The sequence below is a fragment of the Balaenoptera musculus genome, chromosome 2, assembly GCF_009873245.2.
Source record: "Balaenoptera musculus isolate JJ_BM4_2016_0621 chromosome 2, mBalMus1.pri.v3, whole genome shotgun sequence".
Taxonomy (NCBI): Eukaryota; Metazoa; Chordata; class Mammalia; order Artiodactyla; family Balaenopteridae; genus Balaenoptera; species Balaenoptera musculus.
Genome location: NC_045786.1, coordinates 170,785,430 through 170,805,893, shown reverse-complemented (window position 1 = coordinate 170,805,893; position 20,464 = coordinate 170,785,430). Strand labels below are relative to the sequence as shown.

General features: G+C 39.8%; 1 protein-coding gene across 3 annotated transcripts in view; it reads right to left on the bottom strand.

Moving 5' to 3' along the window:
- EML1 (EMAP like 1) overlaps positions 1 to 20,464 on the bottom strand; it is a 199,544-nt gene that overhangs the window by 74,731 nt on the left and 104,349 nt on the right. For all 3 annotated transcript variants that reach the window (XM_036843462.1, XM_036843460.1, XM_036843461.1), the window contains exon 2: positions 8,714 to 8,896. In XM_036843462.1, the coding sequence (XP_036699357.1) occupies positions 8,714 to 8,896 (183 nt within the window). The remainder of the gene's footprint in view (positions 1 to 8,713; positions 8,897 to 20,464) is intronic.

Genomic DNA, 20,464 nt, shown 5'->3' with positions numbered 1-20,464 from the left:
CTCTTGGAGTGACAAGAAGTTGGAAAGGTTCTCATTTTTGGCAAGATCCAATCATCACTACGTCCTTATCTTGATAATATCCTGGCTTTTTGTCACCACTGACTTCTTAAAATAGCATCATGACGACACCAATATGCTTGCTAAATACCTATTTTGCACACGCATCACGTCAGGTCTCTTTCATGTTTCCGTATCTAAACATTATTAGCCACTCAAGGAAAAAATGTTGCCACCATAAAGAAAAGTTCTGGAAGAAAAAACAGTGGTCTCCTAATGTCCACTCTGAACAGGTACTAGCTTGGATCATGAGGACAGCAGGACACGAGAACAGCCATAATGAGTCACTTTTCAGACAAGTGATCTCAGAAACTGCAGAAGAGAAACCGCACCAGGGAAGGTTCAGACACAATTTCCTGCTCATCAGGTGCTAAGATAAATGGATCCCTGGCTTTGAGATGACACCAAGATATGAGACATTCTTCCAGTTCATAACAGGTCTTTAAAAAATAATTATTTTAATTGTTCTTAGGGGCCCGAACATAGATACATAGCACTGAAAGGAGAATTTCTCAAAATAAAAGGAGAATGAGTGATACATGATATATGTTTAGAAGGGATTGCTGCCGCTGCTGTTTCCAGGGACCACACTTTGAGAACCACTGGTCTGTGCCATCCTCCAGCTTCGAAGGGCCTCTCCTCGTTATTGGAAGGGATATCGGGATGGTTGGAGGAGCACAGAGGAATAAAGGGCAAAGAGTCTTGAGTTAGGACCGACTCATTCTCAACTCGGCTTATTACGTAGCCTTGGACAAGTCACCTTTCCAAGCCTCGGCTTCTTTGTAAAATAGGATAAGAGTGCCCACCTTGCAGGGCTGCTGTGAGGGTCTGGAATGAGGAGTGGCAAGCTGCATAGTGCCCTGCATGTAGCAGCACGTAAAAGGTGGTAGCTATTATCCCACGGCCACGCCCAGATGATGAAATGCTCTGTTTTGGACACCGGGATGCAATGTCATATCTTGAATGCAATGTCATATCTTGAATGCAATGTCGTATCTTGAATACAATGTGAGAAGAATTAAATGCAGGATTTCAGTTATGAGCAAAGGTGCCTGAGGCAGAATCAGGTCCAGTGAGTGTCCCCACTGCATCTTGCACACCACACGAGGGGGTCGAGGAAGACCCCAGACAGTTCTCAGCCCCAAAACAGTTGCTTTCCTCCTCCTCGTGCCCAGGCAAAAGTGAGAGGGGGGAGGAGAGAGCAGAAGGGAGCTCAGGTCTGGGAGTCGGGGGCCAGGGTGCGAATTCCAGTGTGTCCTCGACTGGCAGTGTGACTGCAGACGAGACCCTCTGGGCCCCATTTCCCTGATCCATAAAGGAAAGACTTCAGTCTATAAATGCTCTAAGAGTGGCTCTTCCTGCTCTGAAATCTAGGACTCTAATTCATGTGAGAAGAGTGTCCAGGAGAGAAACACCCGAGCTTCTGTGGGACTTTTCACACTGCGTAAGTTCCCTTAGACCCACCAACCCACCAGAAGTGAAGGAGAGGGGCCACTGAAGTGGACAGGCCTCGTCAGAGGGACAGATGTGGCCACATGCACAGTGTTCATGGCCCCCAGTGTCCTGTTACCATGCGTACTATTTAGTATAAGGTCCCCATAAACTACCTCGAGTTAACATCCTGAAAAATGACTCCAGAGCGTGGGAACTGAAAATCTCTAACACGGGACATCCCCAGCAGTCCAGTGGTTAAGACTTGGCCTTCCAATGCAGGGGGTGCGGATTCGATCCCTGGTCAGGGAGCTGAGATCCCACCTGCCTCGTGGCCAAAAAAACCCAAAAAACATAAAACAGAACCAATATGTAACAAATTCAATAAAGACTTTAAAAATGGTCCACATAAAAAAAATCTTAAAAAAAAAAAATCTCTAACAAAGGTATTCAGAATCTCAGGTCTAAAGCATTCACATGTATGCCTGAAATAAAAAGGTTTCATCTTTCTAAACGGGGGGATCGGAATACTCAGACTTCCAGGAAGTACTATCTGTGGCAATATATTTCCAAAACTACAGTTGATATAAATATAGAAATTCAAGTATAGGTAGTCAAATCTACTAATGCTTATTATTATGATACTGTCATAATCTAAAGATGAAGAAATCCTTTTAACTTACATCACATAATAACTCAGTGTGCAATATTTGATAAGTAAAACTTTCCATTAGGTTTCACAATAAATTAATTATGCAAAGCATGACCATGTATGTGATTATGTGTAGAAATTCAAAGTTTAACACACCTGACCATTATGAACCCAGAATTCCTAATTATCTACTTTGAAATTGAAAAGATGTCTATATTTGGAGAAGGCAACTTGCTTTTGCTAAATTGTCAGACAAAGTAGATAATTACTTATGTGATGGGGAAGGTTCCCGTCACTAATACCTAGCAATATTACAGATGCATTTATCCTTGGATCCAGCAATCCCACTTCCAGGAACCTATCCTAAAGATAAACTGGCAAAAATAAAAAATGCCATACATACAAGGCCAATTATTTGTAAAACAAAAGACTACCCATAGGGAGTGGCACATGCCCACTTTTTTCTACTTTTATATGCATTTCAACATTTTCATAATACAAAGTTTAAAAACAATCTTTCTCAGTCTCTGAAAAACTGAATATATCTACCAAGCCTTTTCTACAAATCACTAACGAACACCTATTTAAACTGGGGAAGGCAATTAAAGAGGAAAATGGAAGAAACGATAGCATGTTCTGTCTAAAAGAAAGCACAAGTTACTTTCTGCAATTAAGCAATTTGTAAGGAGAAAGATAAGGAGAAAGCACAGTAGACGAGAGAGGGAAAAATTGCTAATTTGGTTAACCGGGATAAAGAACTAAGTTAAATATTCATTAATTTCATTCACTGCAAAGAACTTAAAAGTTTTTCATTTGTTAGTTGCACCTAGCTAATAAAATTTGTGAAAGGACTATGATACAATATTTACACAATTATATGCTGAATATGATTTGTTGTATTTGGGACACTTTGCAAATCAAATTAAACCTTGAAAAAAGAACTCTCATTTCAAGTCATATACTTATTCATTTCTTAATATTTGGTTTGATTGAATAATGCTAATTTAAAATAATACTGCTAAGGGGGATATGCACAGCCAAGCAACACAGATGGCAGAAAGAACGTATGTTCAGCCAGGCCTTAGGGTCTAGTCCCAGATTTTCCCTAACCAGCTGTGTAAACCTGGGGCAAATTATTCCATCTCCTAGAGGCTGCTTTCTCATCTGTAAAGTGGGCATAATAATACCTACCTCAAAGGGTTGTGGAGAGGTGAAATGAGCTAATGCATCTAAAATATCTATTGCAAAGGCCTGTACCCACCCAATTAATAAATGGTAGCTACAAGAATTATTATGACTATCAGGGTTAAGTGTTAATGTAGCAGAGGCTACTTAAAGACAACCTGCAGTCAGCTTTCAACACCAGTTGCAGAGACTAAATTCTGAGACCAGATTTTGACGTCCTGGAACAACAGGACTGTCTTGCTTGTCAGCATCTCCAGCTGAAGGTTTTTGCTTATATTTATTCACTCTCCGATCTGTTAATTAATGGGGCTATTAATATAAAGAAAAGTTTGCAAAAGGTGCATTCAAGTTTTTTAAAAGGCAAGCTGCCCAAAGACAGTCTGAACTCCTAAGCAAAATCTAAAATGAGAAACAGGAACTCTTGCTGGTTAATGCATAGCGAAGCAGACCATCCCCACATACATGGGACAATGACAATATTTTAACCTACATTTTACATTGAAATCCTGTAACACTCCCCTAGCACGGAAATGGAAATTAGCTGTGCATGTCTACAATGGATCTATTATGAATTTAACTCCAAACCATGATTCCTTCTCTTCTTTTATTTTAAAAATTTATTTATTTTATTTTATTTAGTTTTGGCTGCATTGGGTCTTCATTGCTGCGCGCGGGCTTTCTCTAGCTGTGGCGAGCAGGGGCTACTTTTCATTGCAGTGCGTGGGCTTCTCATTGCGGTGGCTTCTCTTGTTGTGGAGCATGGGCTCTTCAGTAGCACGCGGGCTCAGTAGTTGTGGCTTGTGGGCTCTAGAGCGCAGGCTCAGTAGTTGTGGCGCACGGGCTTAGTTGCTCCGCAGCATGTGGGATCTTCCCAGACCAGGGATCGAACCCGTGTCCCCTGCATTGGCAGGCAGATTCTCAACCACTGCACCACCAGGGAAGCCCCTCCTTGTCTTCTTGAGAAGACACGTGAGCACGCTCCAGCTTCCAGACATTTGCTCTGAGCTCTGCTATTGACCTTGGTGCAGTGAAGATCAGCTTCAGTGGTAAGAAAGGAGTCACTTTTAAAACACAAATTCCTTCTGCTTATTAAAGAATACACACCAAAGTACATTTAGAAACGAAGTAAAAGTATAAAAAAAGAAAAAAAATCATCATCCTCCCACTCAGAAAAAAAGAAAGATAACTCTTGGTATACTTCTCTCCATTCTTCTTTGCATAGATTTTGTCTATTTAGTTGAAAAATACAACATATCCAGTTTTATATCCTGATTCTGCCTTTTAATATAATACACAAGCATCTTTCCTGTTGTTACCGAGAACACAAACATTTTTAAAGATTACATGGCTTTCCATCATACGAGGATCCACAGTTTTCTGGCCATGCCCCTATTGCTTGCTTTTGCTCAATTGTTTCCTACACAATTTTTCTCCAATATACGTAATTCTGCAAGGAACTCCCTACTTCATCACATGTTTTTCTGTATTTACACTCAGAATAGCAATATAATGGTGTCTGTTCACTGCATTCTGTGCCCCCAGTCCAACCACAATACTGGAAAAACTTTAATATCAGCAAGAATTTTAAGAATACAGGCCTCCAGAAACTATTTGATTCTCTTTTCTCCACTGTATGGTAGCCCAAGCTCAGTATAATTAAAACATCCCGAATCTTCCTATCTGAAAGTAAATCCCACCTGAACAAAGCAAACTTTGCAGGCTGAGGTTCTCCACAGTCGAGATGCATGACAAGGCAACAAGTTCTTCATATGTCTTTCTTTTTAAATAACAAAAGCAAAGGAAAAGGAGAATAGCAATCCTAAAACCCAGGGCAGTATCACCGGGTTAAAAAGAGGCGGAAAATTAGCACAAAAAGCCAATCCCGGGGACAGAAAAAGGTTACCAAGAAAAAGTAGAGTCTGAGACATAACTCTCTCTCTATAAACTGTGTGTCCACAGGCCTCATATTTTACAGGGTTGGCCACAATCTTTCCTCTGTTTCAGGAGACCTTGAGCTTGATCTGTTAGTGAATTATCTTCATGAGACTGCAGTTCTCATTGGTGTACTAGTTAAGTCATGTGAAGAATGATGATAAAGTAAGTCAGAGTTTAGATGTCAGAACAACCTTCTTCAAATAAGTGAAGTACCGTCGTGAAAAGGATAAGCGTTATTATCCGTGGTCTCCCAGGCAATTCCTAAGGCCAGAGAGTGGACACAGCAGTCTAACGGTTCAGGACGGCGGCAGAGGGGATGTCGTGCTCACCATGCACTTCCTTTAGGCTGACCCACACGGATGCTCACTGCCTTCCAAGGCAGCCTGTTTCTCTGTGGCACAGCCGTCCCTGTCACTGGGCAAGCGGCACAAAGATGTGCACCAGCAGCTCAAAACACTGAGCCCTAAGCTTCTGACAATTAACCTTTGGGGAAAAAAATCATTTAATATTTAAAATTAGAATGCCACGTGTCCAGGCTACTTCAAGCCTGTATTAGGATGGCAAGCCCAAAGAATGGCAAATGATAATAATAATGTGGCCTTCTAAGAACCAAAGGAGGTTTGTCTCAAAGCCGTCTTGTCTAAATATCCCCTAACTAAGCCACGGCTATGGAGTGCCAGCTGTCCAGATAGAGGTGTACATACCGTGCCAACACGGCACTCTCTGAAAGAGAAGCAGCGACCCAGGGCTTCTTATGGAATCACTCCTCCTTCTCCCCTCTGCTCCCACCACCCTCTAACTGCACCCACAGCCCCACTGAATTCAGGGCGTGCCGCTCACCAGCTTTCTTACAATCTTTTTTCTGTTTCTTGGTGTGACTTTGGCTCTCGTACTTTGGTTTTATTTCACTTTTGAAAATAATGTTAAAAAGAAAACATCAGATCTAACTATGAAAAAAAGTTAAAAGTTTCCAAAATTCAAACTCTACTCTTAAGCAAGAAAATAAAATTCCTGGGCCAGGCCCCTTGTATTATTTTTCCCCCTCCTTTTCTAAAATAGAAGTTTTAGAAGCCTGAAGTTGTATATAAAGCAACGACTTCAAATGTACCCTTTAGGATACGGTAGTCATCAGATTTATTTTTGGAAAGCCGAGTGGGTCAAGAATACCTAGAATAACCTGGTTTCTATTTAAAATACCCTAATTGCTTTGTAACTTAGGAGAAAAAGATTATTTAAAAAGATTATTCAAAATGTAGACATCGCCCAGTGTGTATATCTCACATGGAGCTGGTGATAATTATCCTGAAGGACAAGGAAATAGATTTCTTTCCATAAACGTGTGAAAATGTATCCAAGACCAGAGAAAAAACTAACATATGCAACATCAAGACAGTACCCTCTCTTGACTCCAAGGAAAAGCTGGTAACTGTGAAATAATTTGTTAAATCCAAACAAAATAAGAAAGTTAATTTTAAGGGGACATTTACATGCCGCAGACTCAAAATGTTTTAACTAAAGGAATTTTACAGCCAAGATGAATTCTGTTTTGTAGAGTTAGCCATGAGGAAAAGCCGTTCTGGCAAAAGACGAGCCATGCATATTGGTTGAAAGCAGACGTCAGGGTACTAACTAGGAGGAGAGAAGCTTTTACGAGGCGTTTTATTTCCAAAATTGTAAGAAGAGGGTCACTACAAAGTTATTTAAAGCACAAATATTGCTTTTTGTTTTGTTCCCAGGCACCACTGGGAAATGAAATGGTGATTTAAATGTGCCAGAAATCCACTATTTATAGGTATAGAATTCTGTTGTAGGCTATGTTCTTCTGGACAAAAGAAAAAAGGGATTTAAAAAAACCAGGAGGCTTTGCCCCAAATGAGCTTACTCACTAGAAGGCAGAGGGAAAGTTGGCGATGAGCTTCAGGGTTCTGAGCAAATCAGGGAGGGGCCTGCCCGCCTCTGGGTCCCAGTCCTCAACTCAGAGCTTCAAGTGTGGCATGTGATCAAGTAAGTGTTTGCTGTGCTGAACTGGACAACAGTGTAAACTGAGGACAGGCTTCCCTGGTGGTACAGTGGTTGGGAATCCGCCTGCCAATGCAGGGGACACAGGTTCGAGCCCTGGTCCGGGAAGATCCCACATGCCGTGGAGCAACTGAGCCTGTGCGCCACAACTACTGAGCCTGCGCTCTAGAGCCCGCGAGCCACAACTACTGAGCCCGTGTGCCACAACTACTGAAACCCACATGCCTAGAGCCCGTGCTCCACAACAAGAGAAGCCACCGCAATGAGAAGCCCGCGCACCTCAACGAAGACCCAATGCAGGCCAAAAAACTAAATAAATAAAATAAAAATCTTTAAACTGAGGACAGAGAAAGAGATGAGAGTCACCAAAAGTTTCTAGGTGAAACAGCCTCCACAGGGGCCCAAAGAATCATGTTTGCTTTGGTTTTCGGTTTTTTGTTTTGCAAGCTCTCTCTATCCCAGAGAGTCTGGATAAATGACTGTTCTCTGGTCCACTGTGGACATTCCTTCCTTGACTCAACCAGCATTTACTGGTCACCTACAACTGTGCACCGCTGGGCTACAATTCACCAACGTCCAGCCAAAAAATACTGTCACACTTTGTGTGATGATTTCAACAATCCTAAGGCTGCTTCACTGTTTTTCTAAGCTTGGGTTCTCTGTCAATATGAAGAGAGCAACATATTTGCTGGAGCAAGAATCTGCGATGAGCTACCATATGATCCATCAATTCCACTCCTGGGCATATATCCAGAGAAAACCTTAATTTGAAAAGATACGTGCACCTCTATGTTCACTGCAGCACTATTTACAATAGCCAAGACGTGCAAGCAACCTAAGTGTCCATCGACAGAGGAGTGGATAAAGAAGATGTGGTATATATATAAACGGAATACTACTCAGTCATAAAAAAAGAATGAAATAATGCCATTTTCAGCAATATGGATGGACCTAGAGATTATCATACTAAGTGAAGTAAGCCAAACAAGGACAAATATCATATGATATCACTGCTATGTGGAATCTAAAAAAAAAAACGATACAAATGAACTTATTTACAAAACAGAAATAGACCCACAGACACAGAAAACAAACTTATGGTTACCGAAGGGGAAAGGAGTGGGAGGGATGATAAATTAGGAGGTTGGAATTAACATTGACTCACTACTGTATATAAAATAGATAACCAACAAGGACCTACTGTATAGCACAGGGAACTATATTCAATATTTTATAATAACCTATAAGGGGAAAGAATCTGAAAGAAATAGATACATAGGTATGTACAACTGAATCACTTTGCTGTACACCTGAAACTAACACAACAATAAATCAACTATACTTCAATCAAATTAACAATAAGGATACTCAGAATGAAAGAAAAAAAAAAAGAATGTGCCACGAGCCCGATTCCCGTGAGTCTCGAATGCCCACCTTTGGTAGGTCCTTTCCTGTTGAGCACGGCCTGCTGCTCCTCGGTGATGTTCAGCCGCCGAACCACATCGGCCAGAGCCGACTTGAGCAGCTGGATGTCGTCTTCCTGCATCTGGACTTTCTGCTCCAGGGAGGCGATGCGGTCTGTCACCTCCATGCTACTGGCGGCAGAAGCGCTGTCATCTAGACCGAGGGAAAGGGGCAAATGAGTCTCAGCTGCTCCCCAGAGAAACCAGACTAAGAAACATACACCAACACGTTGCTATTATGTAACACAACAATATTAAAAGCTGGAGACCACTGCTTGTAGACAAAACTCGTGCAAAATCTTTTTTTTTTTAAATTATTTATTTATTTATATTTGGCTGCGTTGGGTCTTCATTGCTGTGCGCGGGCTTTCTCTAGTTGCGACGAGCAGGGGCTACTCTTCATTGCTGTGCGCGGGCTTCTCTTGTTTCTGAACATGGGCTCTAGGCGTGCGGGCTTCAGTAGTGTGGCTCGTGGGCTCTAGAGTGCAGGCTCAGTAGTTGTGGTGCATGGGCTTAGTTGCTCCGCGGCATGTGGGATGCTCCCAGACCAGGGCTCGAACCTGTGTCCCCTGCATTGGCAGGCGGATTCTTAACCCTGTGCCACTAGGGAAGTCCCCGTGTGAAATCTTTTAAAATTAAGAAGAACTGCAGCCTGCTTCATTCGCTACGTCTTTTCATTCTCTAGGTTTGTGCTTTTCATTTTTTTTTTAAACTGTGGTTTTAATTGTCATGATATTTTTCTAGATTCAGGCCATTTTCTTTTCCGTGATATCAGAGAACCTCAGAACTAGAGTGGATATTAGAATACATCTACTACAACTTCCCACACATGGCAGAAATTGACTGCATGGTCTTCTAGCTTTTGTTCCAATGATGCTGACAGGTTGTGCAGATAATCACAGGGTCATACTATCTTCCAGTCAAGACTCTTAAGGATTGGCTATTCTGACAAAGCAATAGGAGTGGTCAAATCTGTTTGGTAAGCACACCCTTACAGCTAGAGTGATCATAGTTTCTTATCTAGAGGCACTAACTCCCAGTTCCTTACCAAGGTCTACCAGGGTCCTTCATGATCTTCCTTACCTCTCCAACCTCATTTTACACCCTTCTTCTCTTCTCTTCCCATGCTCCAGCCAAACTGCCCTTTTTCGCCTACTTTAGGGGTTTGGTATCTGCTGTTGCCTTTGCCAGAAGCATTTCTCAACCAGATATTTTCATGACCAAGTTCTGTTCTTTCGGTCTCAACTCAATGGGAGTTTTTTCAGAGAACTTTGCTAATAACCTTCCTTTAAGTTGTTTGCTTTCAGTCACGTCCACCTTATTTCTTTCTTTCATAGCATCACTATGACCTAGAATCATCTTGCTTGTTGCCTTCCTGTCTATGTCTCCCAACTAACATGTAAGCATCATATGGAGTCTCTTCTTCTGCTTCCGGGTATGAGAAACCCCTACTGGACAGCACCCCTGCAGAAAGTAATTGTTAGCTGGAAATTATACAAATAACAGCAGAAGTACTGGAGCATGGACACAAGCTTACAGACTCTGGTGGGAGTTTGCATTCACTTGGTAGAAGGCAGATGGGGAACTATACAAGTAAACTCCCTTTTTCATGGCTTTGAGCCCAGGGCTAAGTGTTGTATACAATGGGGGTGAGGACACACTCAGAAAATCCTGTTGCCTTTTTGGTCCTTAAAAAATAAAAAAGTGAAGTCTGAAAACAATGAACACTAAAAAGAGTGGGGAAATCCCAGAAGGAAAAAAAAAAACTAGAGAGGGGATCCCCAAACTCTATCTCTTTATATCTCTGACTGACCTGTGAATCACACAGGCACAGAAGAGACTCGAAGCAGAGCCTGCAGTTCAATCCCAACCATTAAGGTACCCCACTGAAACAAAGAAACAATACTTGTCAGAGAAAAAATAATAGAATACAGACTCTCCATAACTTAACATTCATAATGTCCAGGATATAATCCAAATTAGTAACATACTAAGATCAAGAAACAGAACACATTCTCAAGAGAAAGAAATAAATTGAGTCCAACTACAAAATGAACAAAACATTGGAACTAACAGATAAGGAATTTAAAATGGCTATCAGGACTATCCTCTATATGTCAAATGAGTATTTTTTTCAATGAATGAAAAATTTCAGAGAGAAGTGGGAAGTATCGGCAGAAGATTCGAAATGAAAAATGAACTGAATGGAAATTCAAGAACTGAAAATATAATTTATGACAATAAAAATTCACTAAATGGAATTAACAGATATGACAGATGAAAAACCAAGCAATCTGAAGCCAGATCAATTGGAAGTATCCAAGGTGAAGAACATAGAGGGAAAAAATTAACAGAGCCCTGGGAACTTGTTAAGGACAATCTCAAACAGTCCAACATACATTAATTGGAATATAAAAAGAGAGAGAGCAGGACAGAAAAAAATATCTGAAAAATAATGGCCCCAAACATCCCAAGTTCAATAAAGGAAAGAAATGTAAAATTACAAAATGCTAAGCAACAACCAAGCAAAATAAACACAAAAAAGACCACCTCAAGGTCTATCATAATCAAACTGTTGAAAACCAAAGATAAAGTACGCATCTTGAAAGCAGCAAGAGAAAAACAACATATATAAATATACAGGGAACAATAATCTGATTAATAGCTGGTTGTCATAAACCATGGAGACTAGAAGAGAGTGAAGCAACATCTTTAAAGTACTGGATGAAAACAAATTCAATCTAGAATTCTATATCCTGAAAAAATATCCTCCAAGAATGAAGGCAAATTAAGGCATTTTCAGATAAATGAAAACTGAAAGAATTTATTGCCAGTAGATCTGCATTACAAGAAGTTAAAGGAAGTTCTTCAGAGTAAAGGGAAATTACATACAATGGAAACTCAGACCCTCAGAAAAGAATGAAGAGCACTGGAAATGATAAATATTTGAAGGAGCTCAAGACTTTTTTTCTTTTTGCATTTTCCTTTGAGAATTTCAGGGGGAAAAAAAAAAGCAAGACTCAACTATATGCTGACCACAAGACACACACTTTAAATGCAAAGACACAGATAGACTGAAAGTAAATGAATGGAGAAAAAGATATAGCATGCAAATAGTAAGCATAAGAAGGCTGGAGTAGCAATATTAATATCAGATAAAATAGATGTCAAATAAAATGTATTACCAGCTATAAAGAAGAACATTTCATAATGAAAAAAGTATTAACTTATCAGAAAGACAATCAAAAATATGCCCAATAACAGAGCTTTAAAATACATGAAACTCCATTTGCAGCAACATAGATGGACCTAGAGTTTGTCATACTAAGTGAAGTAAGTCAGACAAATTTCATATATCATTTACATGTGGAATCTAAAAAAAGTGATACAAATGAACTTATTTACAAAACAAACAGACTCACAGACTTCGAAAATAAACTTATGGTTACCAAAGGGGAAATGTGTGTGTGGGGGAATAAATTAGGAGTTTGGGATTAACATATACACACTACTATGTATAATGAATAAAACAGATAATCAGCAAGGACCTACTGTATAGCACAAGGAACTCTACTCAATATTCTATAATAACTGACTATTAAAAAGAATCTGAAAAAAGAATGGATATATGTATATGTATAACTGAATCACTTTGCTGTATACCTGAAACTAACACAACATTGTAAATCAACTATACTCCAATATAAAATTAAAAAATTGAATTAAAAAAATTATTAAGTAAAATACATGAAACAAAAATTGACAGAATTAAAGTGAGAAATAGACAATTCCACAGTTATTCCTCAAGATTTTAACACCCCTTTCTCAGCAACTGATGGAACAACTCATTTAAAAAATCAGTAAAGACAGAAGATCTGAACAACATTATAAACCACTTTGACTTAATTGATATGTACAAGAAACTACAGCCAATGATAGCAGTGTACATGGTACATTTACCAAGACACATCATATTCTGGGCCATGAAACAGACCTGAATAAACCTAAAGATTGAAAGAGTATGTTCTTTGACCACAGTGACAATAAATTAGAAATCAAAAACAATAAGAGAACAAGGAACCCCCCCCCCCAAATTTTGGAAATTAAACAACACACTTCTATATAATCATTAGGTAAAAGAAGACATCACAGGAGAGAATAGAAAATATTTTAAGTTGAATGATAATGAAAATATAACATATCAAAATGTATGGGCTGCAGGTAAAGCAGGTCTTTGAGGAAAATTAATAGCTGTAAGTCTATTAGAAAAGGAGAGTATTCTCAAATCAATGATTCTCAGCTATCACATTAAGTAACAAGAAAAAGAAGAGCAAATTAAACCCAAATCAAGCAAAGGAAAGGGAAAAAGCAAAGAGCAGAAATCAATGGAGTAAAACATGAACAAGCAATGAAGAAAATCAATGAACTCAAAGGCTGGTTCTCTAAAACATCAATAAAGTGTAAGCTCCATGAAAGCAGGGATCTTTTTTGCTGGTTCACTGCTCTATGTTTCCAATATGTAACACAGAGTAAGAACTCAATAAATACTTGGTAAATGAATGAATAAATGTGTAAATGGGTATCTTTTATGAAGCATACATCAAATTAGTTTCTGGGGATGTAAAGATGACTGATTCACAGTCCTCTTTCTTTAGGAAGCTCTTTTTGTGGTGGAGAAGACCAAATGTCCCCAAATTTCTAAAACAATGTGATAAGTTATATAATTGAGAAATATACAGAGTGATAAATGAACACAGAGAAGAAATATTAATGGTATTTGGAAAAACAGAAGAAAGTAGGGGGTTGGCCATGAAAGATAAAAACATTTACAAGGTGGAAAAGCAAGAAGAATCCTTTGTCCTTTTGGACTCACCTCCTAGAGAAATGGAAATAAAAACAAAATAAACAAATGAGACCTAATGAAATGCTTTTGCACAACAAAGGAAAACCAAAACAAGACAAAAAGACAACCCTCAGAATGGGAGGAAATATTTGCAAACGCAGCAACCGACAAAGGATTATCTCAAAATTACAAGCAGCTTATGCAGCTCAATATCAAAAATACAACAACCCAATCCAAAAATGGGCAGAAGACCTAAATAGACATTTCTCCAAAGAAGATATACAGATTGCCAACAAACACATGAAAGGATGTTCAACCATCATTAATCATTAGAGAAATGCAAATCAAAACTACAATGAGGTATCACCTCACACCATCAGAATGGCCATCATCAAAAATCTACAGACAATAAATGCTGGAGAGGGTTGGAGAAAGGGAACCCTCTTGCACTGTTGGTGGGAATGTAAATTGATACAGCCACTATGCAGAACAGTATGGAGGTTCCTTGAAAAACTAAAATAGAACTACCATACGACCCAGCAATCCCACTACTGGGCATATACCCTGAGAAAACTATAATTCAAAAGGAGTCATGTACCACAATGTTCACTGCAGCACTATTTACAATAGCCAGGACATGGAAGCAACCTAAGTGTCCATCAAACAGATGAATGGATAAAGAAGATGTGGCACATATATACAATGAAATATTACTCAGCCATTAAAAGAATGAAATAGAGTTATTTGTAGTGAGGTGATGGACCTAGAGTCTGTCATACAGAGTGAAGTAAGTCAGAAGAGAAAAACAAACATACCGTATGCTAACACATATATGTGGAATCTAAAAAAAAAAAAAAAAATTGGTTCTGATGAACCTAGGGGCAGGACAGGATAAAGACGCAGATGTAGAGAATGGATTTGAGGACATGGGGAGGGGGAAGGGTAAGCGGGGACGAAGTGAGAGAGTAACATTGACATATATACACTACCAAATGTAAAACAGATAGCTAGTGGGAAGCTGCTGCATAGCACAGGGAGATCAGCTTGGTGCTTGTGACCACCTAGAGGGGTGGGATAGGGAGGGTGGGAGGGAGATGCAAGAGGGAGGGGATATGGGGATATGTATACATATAGCTGATTCACTTCGTTATACAGCAGAAAACTAACACACCATTGTAAAGCAACTATACTCCAATAAAGATGTTAAAATAAAATAATAAATAAATAAAGAGCAAGATGGAAGCACATGTACTAACATGGATAAATTTCTAAGACATCTTGTTGAGAAAAAAAATCATGTTTCAAAAAGACAAAATAATATATATATTCTACAATATTCATTTATATGTAGGCAAATGTATAGAAATAGTTCTAGAAGGATATGCACAAATTGTCATCTCTGGAGAATGCAGCAAGTATGGGATTAGAGGTGGTGGTCAAAGAGAAATTTAGACTTGCCTGTAATATTACAGTGTTTTAGAAAGATTATATATATGTGTGTGTGTATTACTTGTGCAGTTTGAAATTAATTTTAAACGAAGTGTAAGACAGATCCACAAATAGCAATATGGAAAATATCGTAAATAAATTGCCAGTGAAAACAAAAAAACAAAACAAAACAACCAAAAAAGAAGAATCCTTTGCATTCCAGGCAAAGGAAACAATTTAAACAAAACATGGGAACATGAAAGCATAAGGAATATTCAGATAATCATGGCCTTTGAAATTGAAATCTACCATCTCGTAACTTCTACTTACTGGATATAATTCTGTCTTGCCCTGAAATTCAAGCTCTGCCAACTTCCTAAGTAATTTAATTGTTTCATACATAGAAATGTTTTTCAAGTCAATGTCAAGTCAAGTGTCAATGGCACTTCTGAGGGAGAATAACAGGTATTAAATATCTGATAACCCAGAGAACTTATTAAGCACTCACACACATCTAAAATTGTTACCCTCTTATGAAGAGACATTATATAACTCTTTAAAAAAATGTATCAAGACATATTTCTTTAAAGAAATCAAACTGTGAGGTAAGAACTTACAAACAATCCTCTTCTCACACTCCTCCCCTTCCTAGAACTGCGTACTCCATCCCTTACACTAATAATATAGAATTCACACTGTTTCAGCTAGGAACATGGGGGTAACCTTTTTCTCTGTCTCTTCCTGTTTGATTGAGACATATAAGAACTTTAAAAACCCAACAGTGAGAAAAAGAAATAACCTGATTAAAAAAGAGAGAAAGAAAAAAATAGGCAAAAGTCTCAAACAGACACTCTGCCAAAGAAGATATACAGATGACAGACACATGAAAAGATGTCAATGTCACTAGCCATTAGGGAAATGCAAATTAAAACCACAATGAGACATTGCTGCATACCTATTAGAATGGTTAAAACACAAAATATTAACAAAACAAAATGCAGGTCTTCTCTGGTGGCGCAGTGGTTGAGAATCTGCCTGCCAATGCAGGGGACACGGGTTCGAGCCCTGGTCTGGGAAGATCCCACATGCTGCGGAGCAACTGGGCCCGTGAGCCACAATTACTGAGCCTGCGTGTCTGGAGCCTGTGCTCCGCAACAAGAGAGGCCGCAATAGTGAGAGGCCTGCGCACCGCGATGAAGAGTGGCCCCCACTTGCCACAACTAGAGAAAGCCCTTGCACAGAAACGAAGACCCAACACAGCCATAAATAAATAAATAAATAAATTTAAAAAACAAAAAAAAAACCCAGAATGCAATGAGGATATGGAGCAAATGAAACTCTCCTACGTTGCTGGTGGGCACATAAAATGGTATGGTCACTCTGGTGACCATACCATTGCAGTTTCTTATAAAGATAAACATACACTTACCATGTGATCTAGCAATCCTAAGCACTTACTCTTAGTCTAGAGAAATGCACATTCGCATTCATACAAAGCCTGTATATCAGTGTTTATAGTGGCTCATTCATACTTGGTAAAAACTGGAAACTACTCAAATGTGTATACACTGTGGTATATCCAACATAGTGGAATACCACTCAGCAATAAAAAGGAACAAACTACTGATGCATGCAACGATTTGGATGGATGTCAAGGCATTATGCTGAATGAAGACAGCCAGTCTCAGGAGGTTACACATTGCATGATTCCATTTATCTGATATTCTCTAAAAGACAAAACCATAGTGAAGGAGTATAGATCAGTGGTTGCCAAGGGTTAGGGTAGGGATAGAGCACAGGGGAGTTTTGGGGGGGTGATGGAAATGTTCTGTCCTGATGGTGGTGGTAGTACATGAATCTATACTGTGTAAAATACATAGAATTCTCTCAAAAAAAGATTTGTTGAATGTTAACATAAATAAAACAACTTCCTGAGAGTTCAAGTGAGATAAAGTCTTAAAGTCTTCTTCAAGTGAGATAAGGCTTTGTCAATGAGAGGTTATTATTTTTGCTTGTTGAAGTTGGTTGCTTTTATACCATGAGATCTCAGCAAAGAAATATTTCAATGAAAACTGAATACTGGTTGCTCATTAGAAAGAGACCGTCCTTTAAGTTCTAGATAACTTCTTGTGAATGGACAGCGGTTCTGTTAAATTTCTCCATTTGTCCTTTGACCTGGATGGGAGAGCGGGAAAGTCCCACTTCATAATGTCAAGCTGATTGGAAGGGAGAAGTGGCGAGGATAAGATGGTATTTTATATCTGTCTTCCCTCTGGGCTCAATTACAGAGCTGACTAAAACCTTCAGTCACGTGCAAGCCTGGGCCATTACAGACCTAACTGGGAAGGTCTCCGGCCTCAGGAAGCAGGCGGTGGGGGGGATGGGGGACGGTTCTAGAGCTAAGTTAGTGTGGGAGAGAGTACTTGTGGGACCAGCATGTACTTCAGTCATTAAAGCATGAACTCTGACGTCAAGCTTCCTGGGTTCAAATTGCAGCCCTACTACCTACTAGCTAAGTGACATAGGGCAAATTATTTAATCACGATGTGCCTCAGTTTCTCCATTCGGAAGAAACAGCAGTTATCTACCTCAGAGGTTGTCGTAATATTAAATGAGATAATATAGAGAGAGCACTTGGGATCTGTTTTTGCATATAGTAAATGTTCTAAAAATGTAATCTGTAAGCTATTGTCATTATTATTACTGATAAAGATGACCAAAGCAAATTCAAGTTTAACATTTTTCCGTCAAGACTTCTATGTGCTGTCTGAACATTGTGACGCAAAGAGCACGGAAAAATTAATTAGAAATTAGCGTTTTAACAAAATGTTTTCTAAGTCATAAAAGAATCTGCATATAGAATCATGTACTCCTCTGATCTTTTTGGGCTGTCTGCCTAGACAGCTGCTTTGAAGAGGGTGCTACACCCATCAATGGGACCTGAGCACACAGACAGTGGTGGCCAGCAGTCCTGGAGGTCAATAAGTTGGCCTCTATCATCCAACCTTGCATTTTCTAATCACTATCATATAACCTACCAAGTAAGACAAGGCAGGCCTGCTCTACGTTCTCAAAATTTATGATGCAAAACAGCTTCCCTGTGGCCTCAGTTTGCACTATAGATGGCTTTAATCAACTGCATAAATCAGACTCTATTTTAATTAGATTGCCAAGTTTGCATAGGAAAAGTCTAATTTTAATATTTTACCCAAAAAAACCCTTCAAAACCCAAAAACCAAAACCCTAACCACCTGAATATCTGCCTTCAAATACAAACGATTAAAAACTGAAATGTCTGATCTGCTTAAGAGACCCTCCATTTGCGAGATGGGCTGAAATTTTCCCCAGGCCATAATCCTAGCGCTTATCAAATCCTGCCAGCACCACTGCTATAACCTGTCAGGGACTGACTTCTGCTCCTCCAGGTAACTGACTCTCGAGAACGGACCGGAGGCTTCTTGGCAGCAGTGGGAGCTGCCTGAGGTTCTCAGCCTTCTTGCGCACAGAAAAGGCCAGTGTTGTTCAAATGACTTTACATTCCAATTCAGCTGGGGCCAAACTGATTAGCATAATGAAAAACAAAACCCAAAGCTTGGTTTAACCAAGGCAAACCGTTTCCGACCTCTGTACATTGCACAGGAGTCTGGAGCACAGAATGGGAGAGCTTATCTGAATTCCATCAAAGAAAACCTCACTAGATTGGGAATCCGGCCCAAATAAAACCTTCATACGTTATTTATTTTAAAGTAATTTTCATTTCAGTGCCTCTAAAATTTATCTACGGATGTCATTAAAACGGTGTTAACATGAGAGCAGTTTTATCTTTTTTTCAAAGTTTTCGCATTCTTTCAAGCACCACTGCACTTTGTGGTGTTAGGGGAGGTTTGAAAAAGATGATATTAGTTTATATTTTCACTTGTTGAGTTTTGAGCTAGAACCACTGGCTGGGGCTGGGGTACCTTCTCATTTCCTCAGGAAGGCACGGGGATCTATTTACACACGGCAGGTAGGGTGTCCCTTTATCTCGGTATCGGGTAACCATCTCTCAGGTGGTGATCATGCTATGGGCAAGGGGGTAGACAGGATTTAATCTGAGATAGAACCATACCCACAGTGGTACGAGGACCTTAATGTAGATGTCTCAGCTGGCCAACTTCTCTAGAAGATGCTCTGCCAGCAGCAGACCTTCCTGGGGCTACAATTTGCAGCCTCCTGGCATTTTGTCAAGGTCCAAATGTGGTTCAGTAAACTGGCTCTTGGAAAGGCTAGTAATCAGTGTCACCTGCACTGAATGGTCTGGGTCCTGGGGCTTTAGAGAGGACGCCGACCTGGGATTCAAATCGGGCAGCGTTCAATTCCTGGGTCTGGCACTTAGGAGCCGTGTAACCTTGGCAAACGACATGACCACTCCAGGAATAATACCATAACCTGTCTTCTGAAGTTCTTGTGAGGAAAAACGTTAATGTATATGAAACATCTAATAGGATGGTGGCAAATAGGCGCTCAACACAAATGGTAGTTTAGTATTTCCATAGTCGATTGTTGTTAATATTGTTTATCATAGACCATCAGTAAAATCAACATTAACAATAGTTACTGAACAAATTCTGCGAGTATGTGCAGTGCTTGCCCCACGAGACGGGTCAAGGCTAGACTAAAAGGTACCATTCCTGGTCTGCAGCACCTCAGGTCAAGTTGAGGAAACGTGACATTAAGCTTAAGGTGAAGAATAGTTCCATAAAAGCCCTTTCCCATGACAGAACCTGATTAGTGGCCAAAGGATGGACCGAGCATTACACCAACGGCTCCATCCTGACTTGCCTCTCGTGAGAACCTAGCCAAATGCCGGCTTCTTTCTGAGTTTCAAGTGATGTCATGGACCCAGGTAGGTCCTACGTCACCCCTGGTTCCACAGGTAAAAAGATGACCTTGAGCTCTGCCCTTTCCCTAGATCTTCGTGTAGCTATTTGTGGCGATGACTTTCAAGTTTAATTACCGTTTTACAGTAAAAAGTGGCACAAAAAGATCTTCAGGTAACTTGTCTGTTTTACTCTATTTAAAAGGCAAGGAAAGTATACTTTTTCCTCCATTCATATGATTATCTCATTACCTGGAGATAAAAACAGGCTCTTGCCTCTAAATCTCCTGGTGATATGAAGGTACTGCTATTATCTGAGTAATAATGTTCCAGGAGCTCAAAGGGGGCCTATTCATTTTAAAAGGTTAACTTAGAATCTGTCCCCTTTATGTTGAGATGGTCTCTCTTTTCCCTAACTATTTAAAACAATAAGGATAGCACCAAAACAATAATAGCTACCCTTATTCCCCACCCACTATGTGTCAGACCCTATGTCTTGCAGTGCATTATCTCCAACCCATACAGCTTCCTCCAGCTGGGTGCTGTCCTCATTTCAGAGATGAGGTTGAAGAAGTTAGGTTTCTCATCCACCT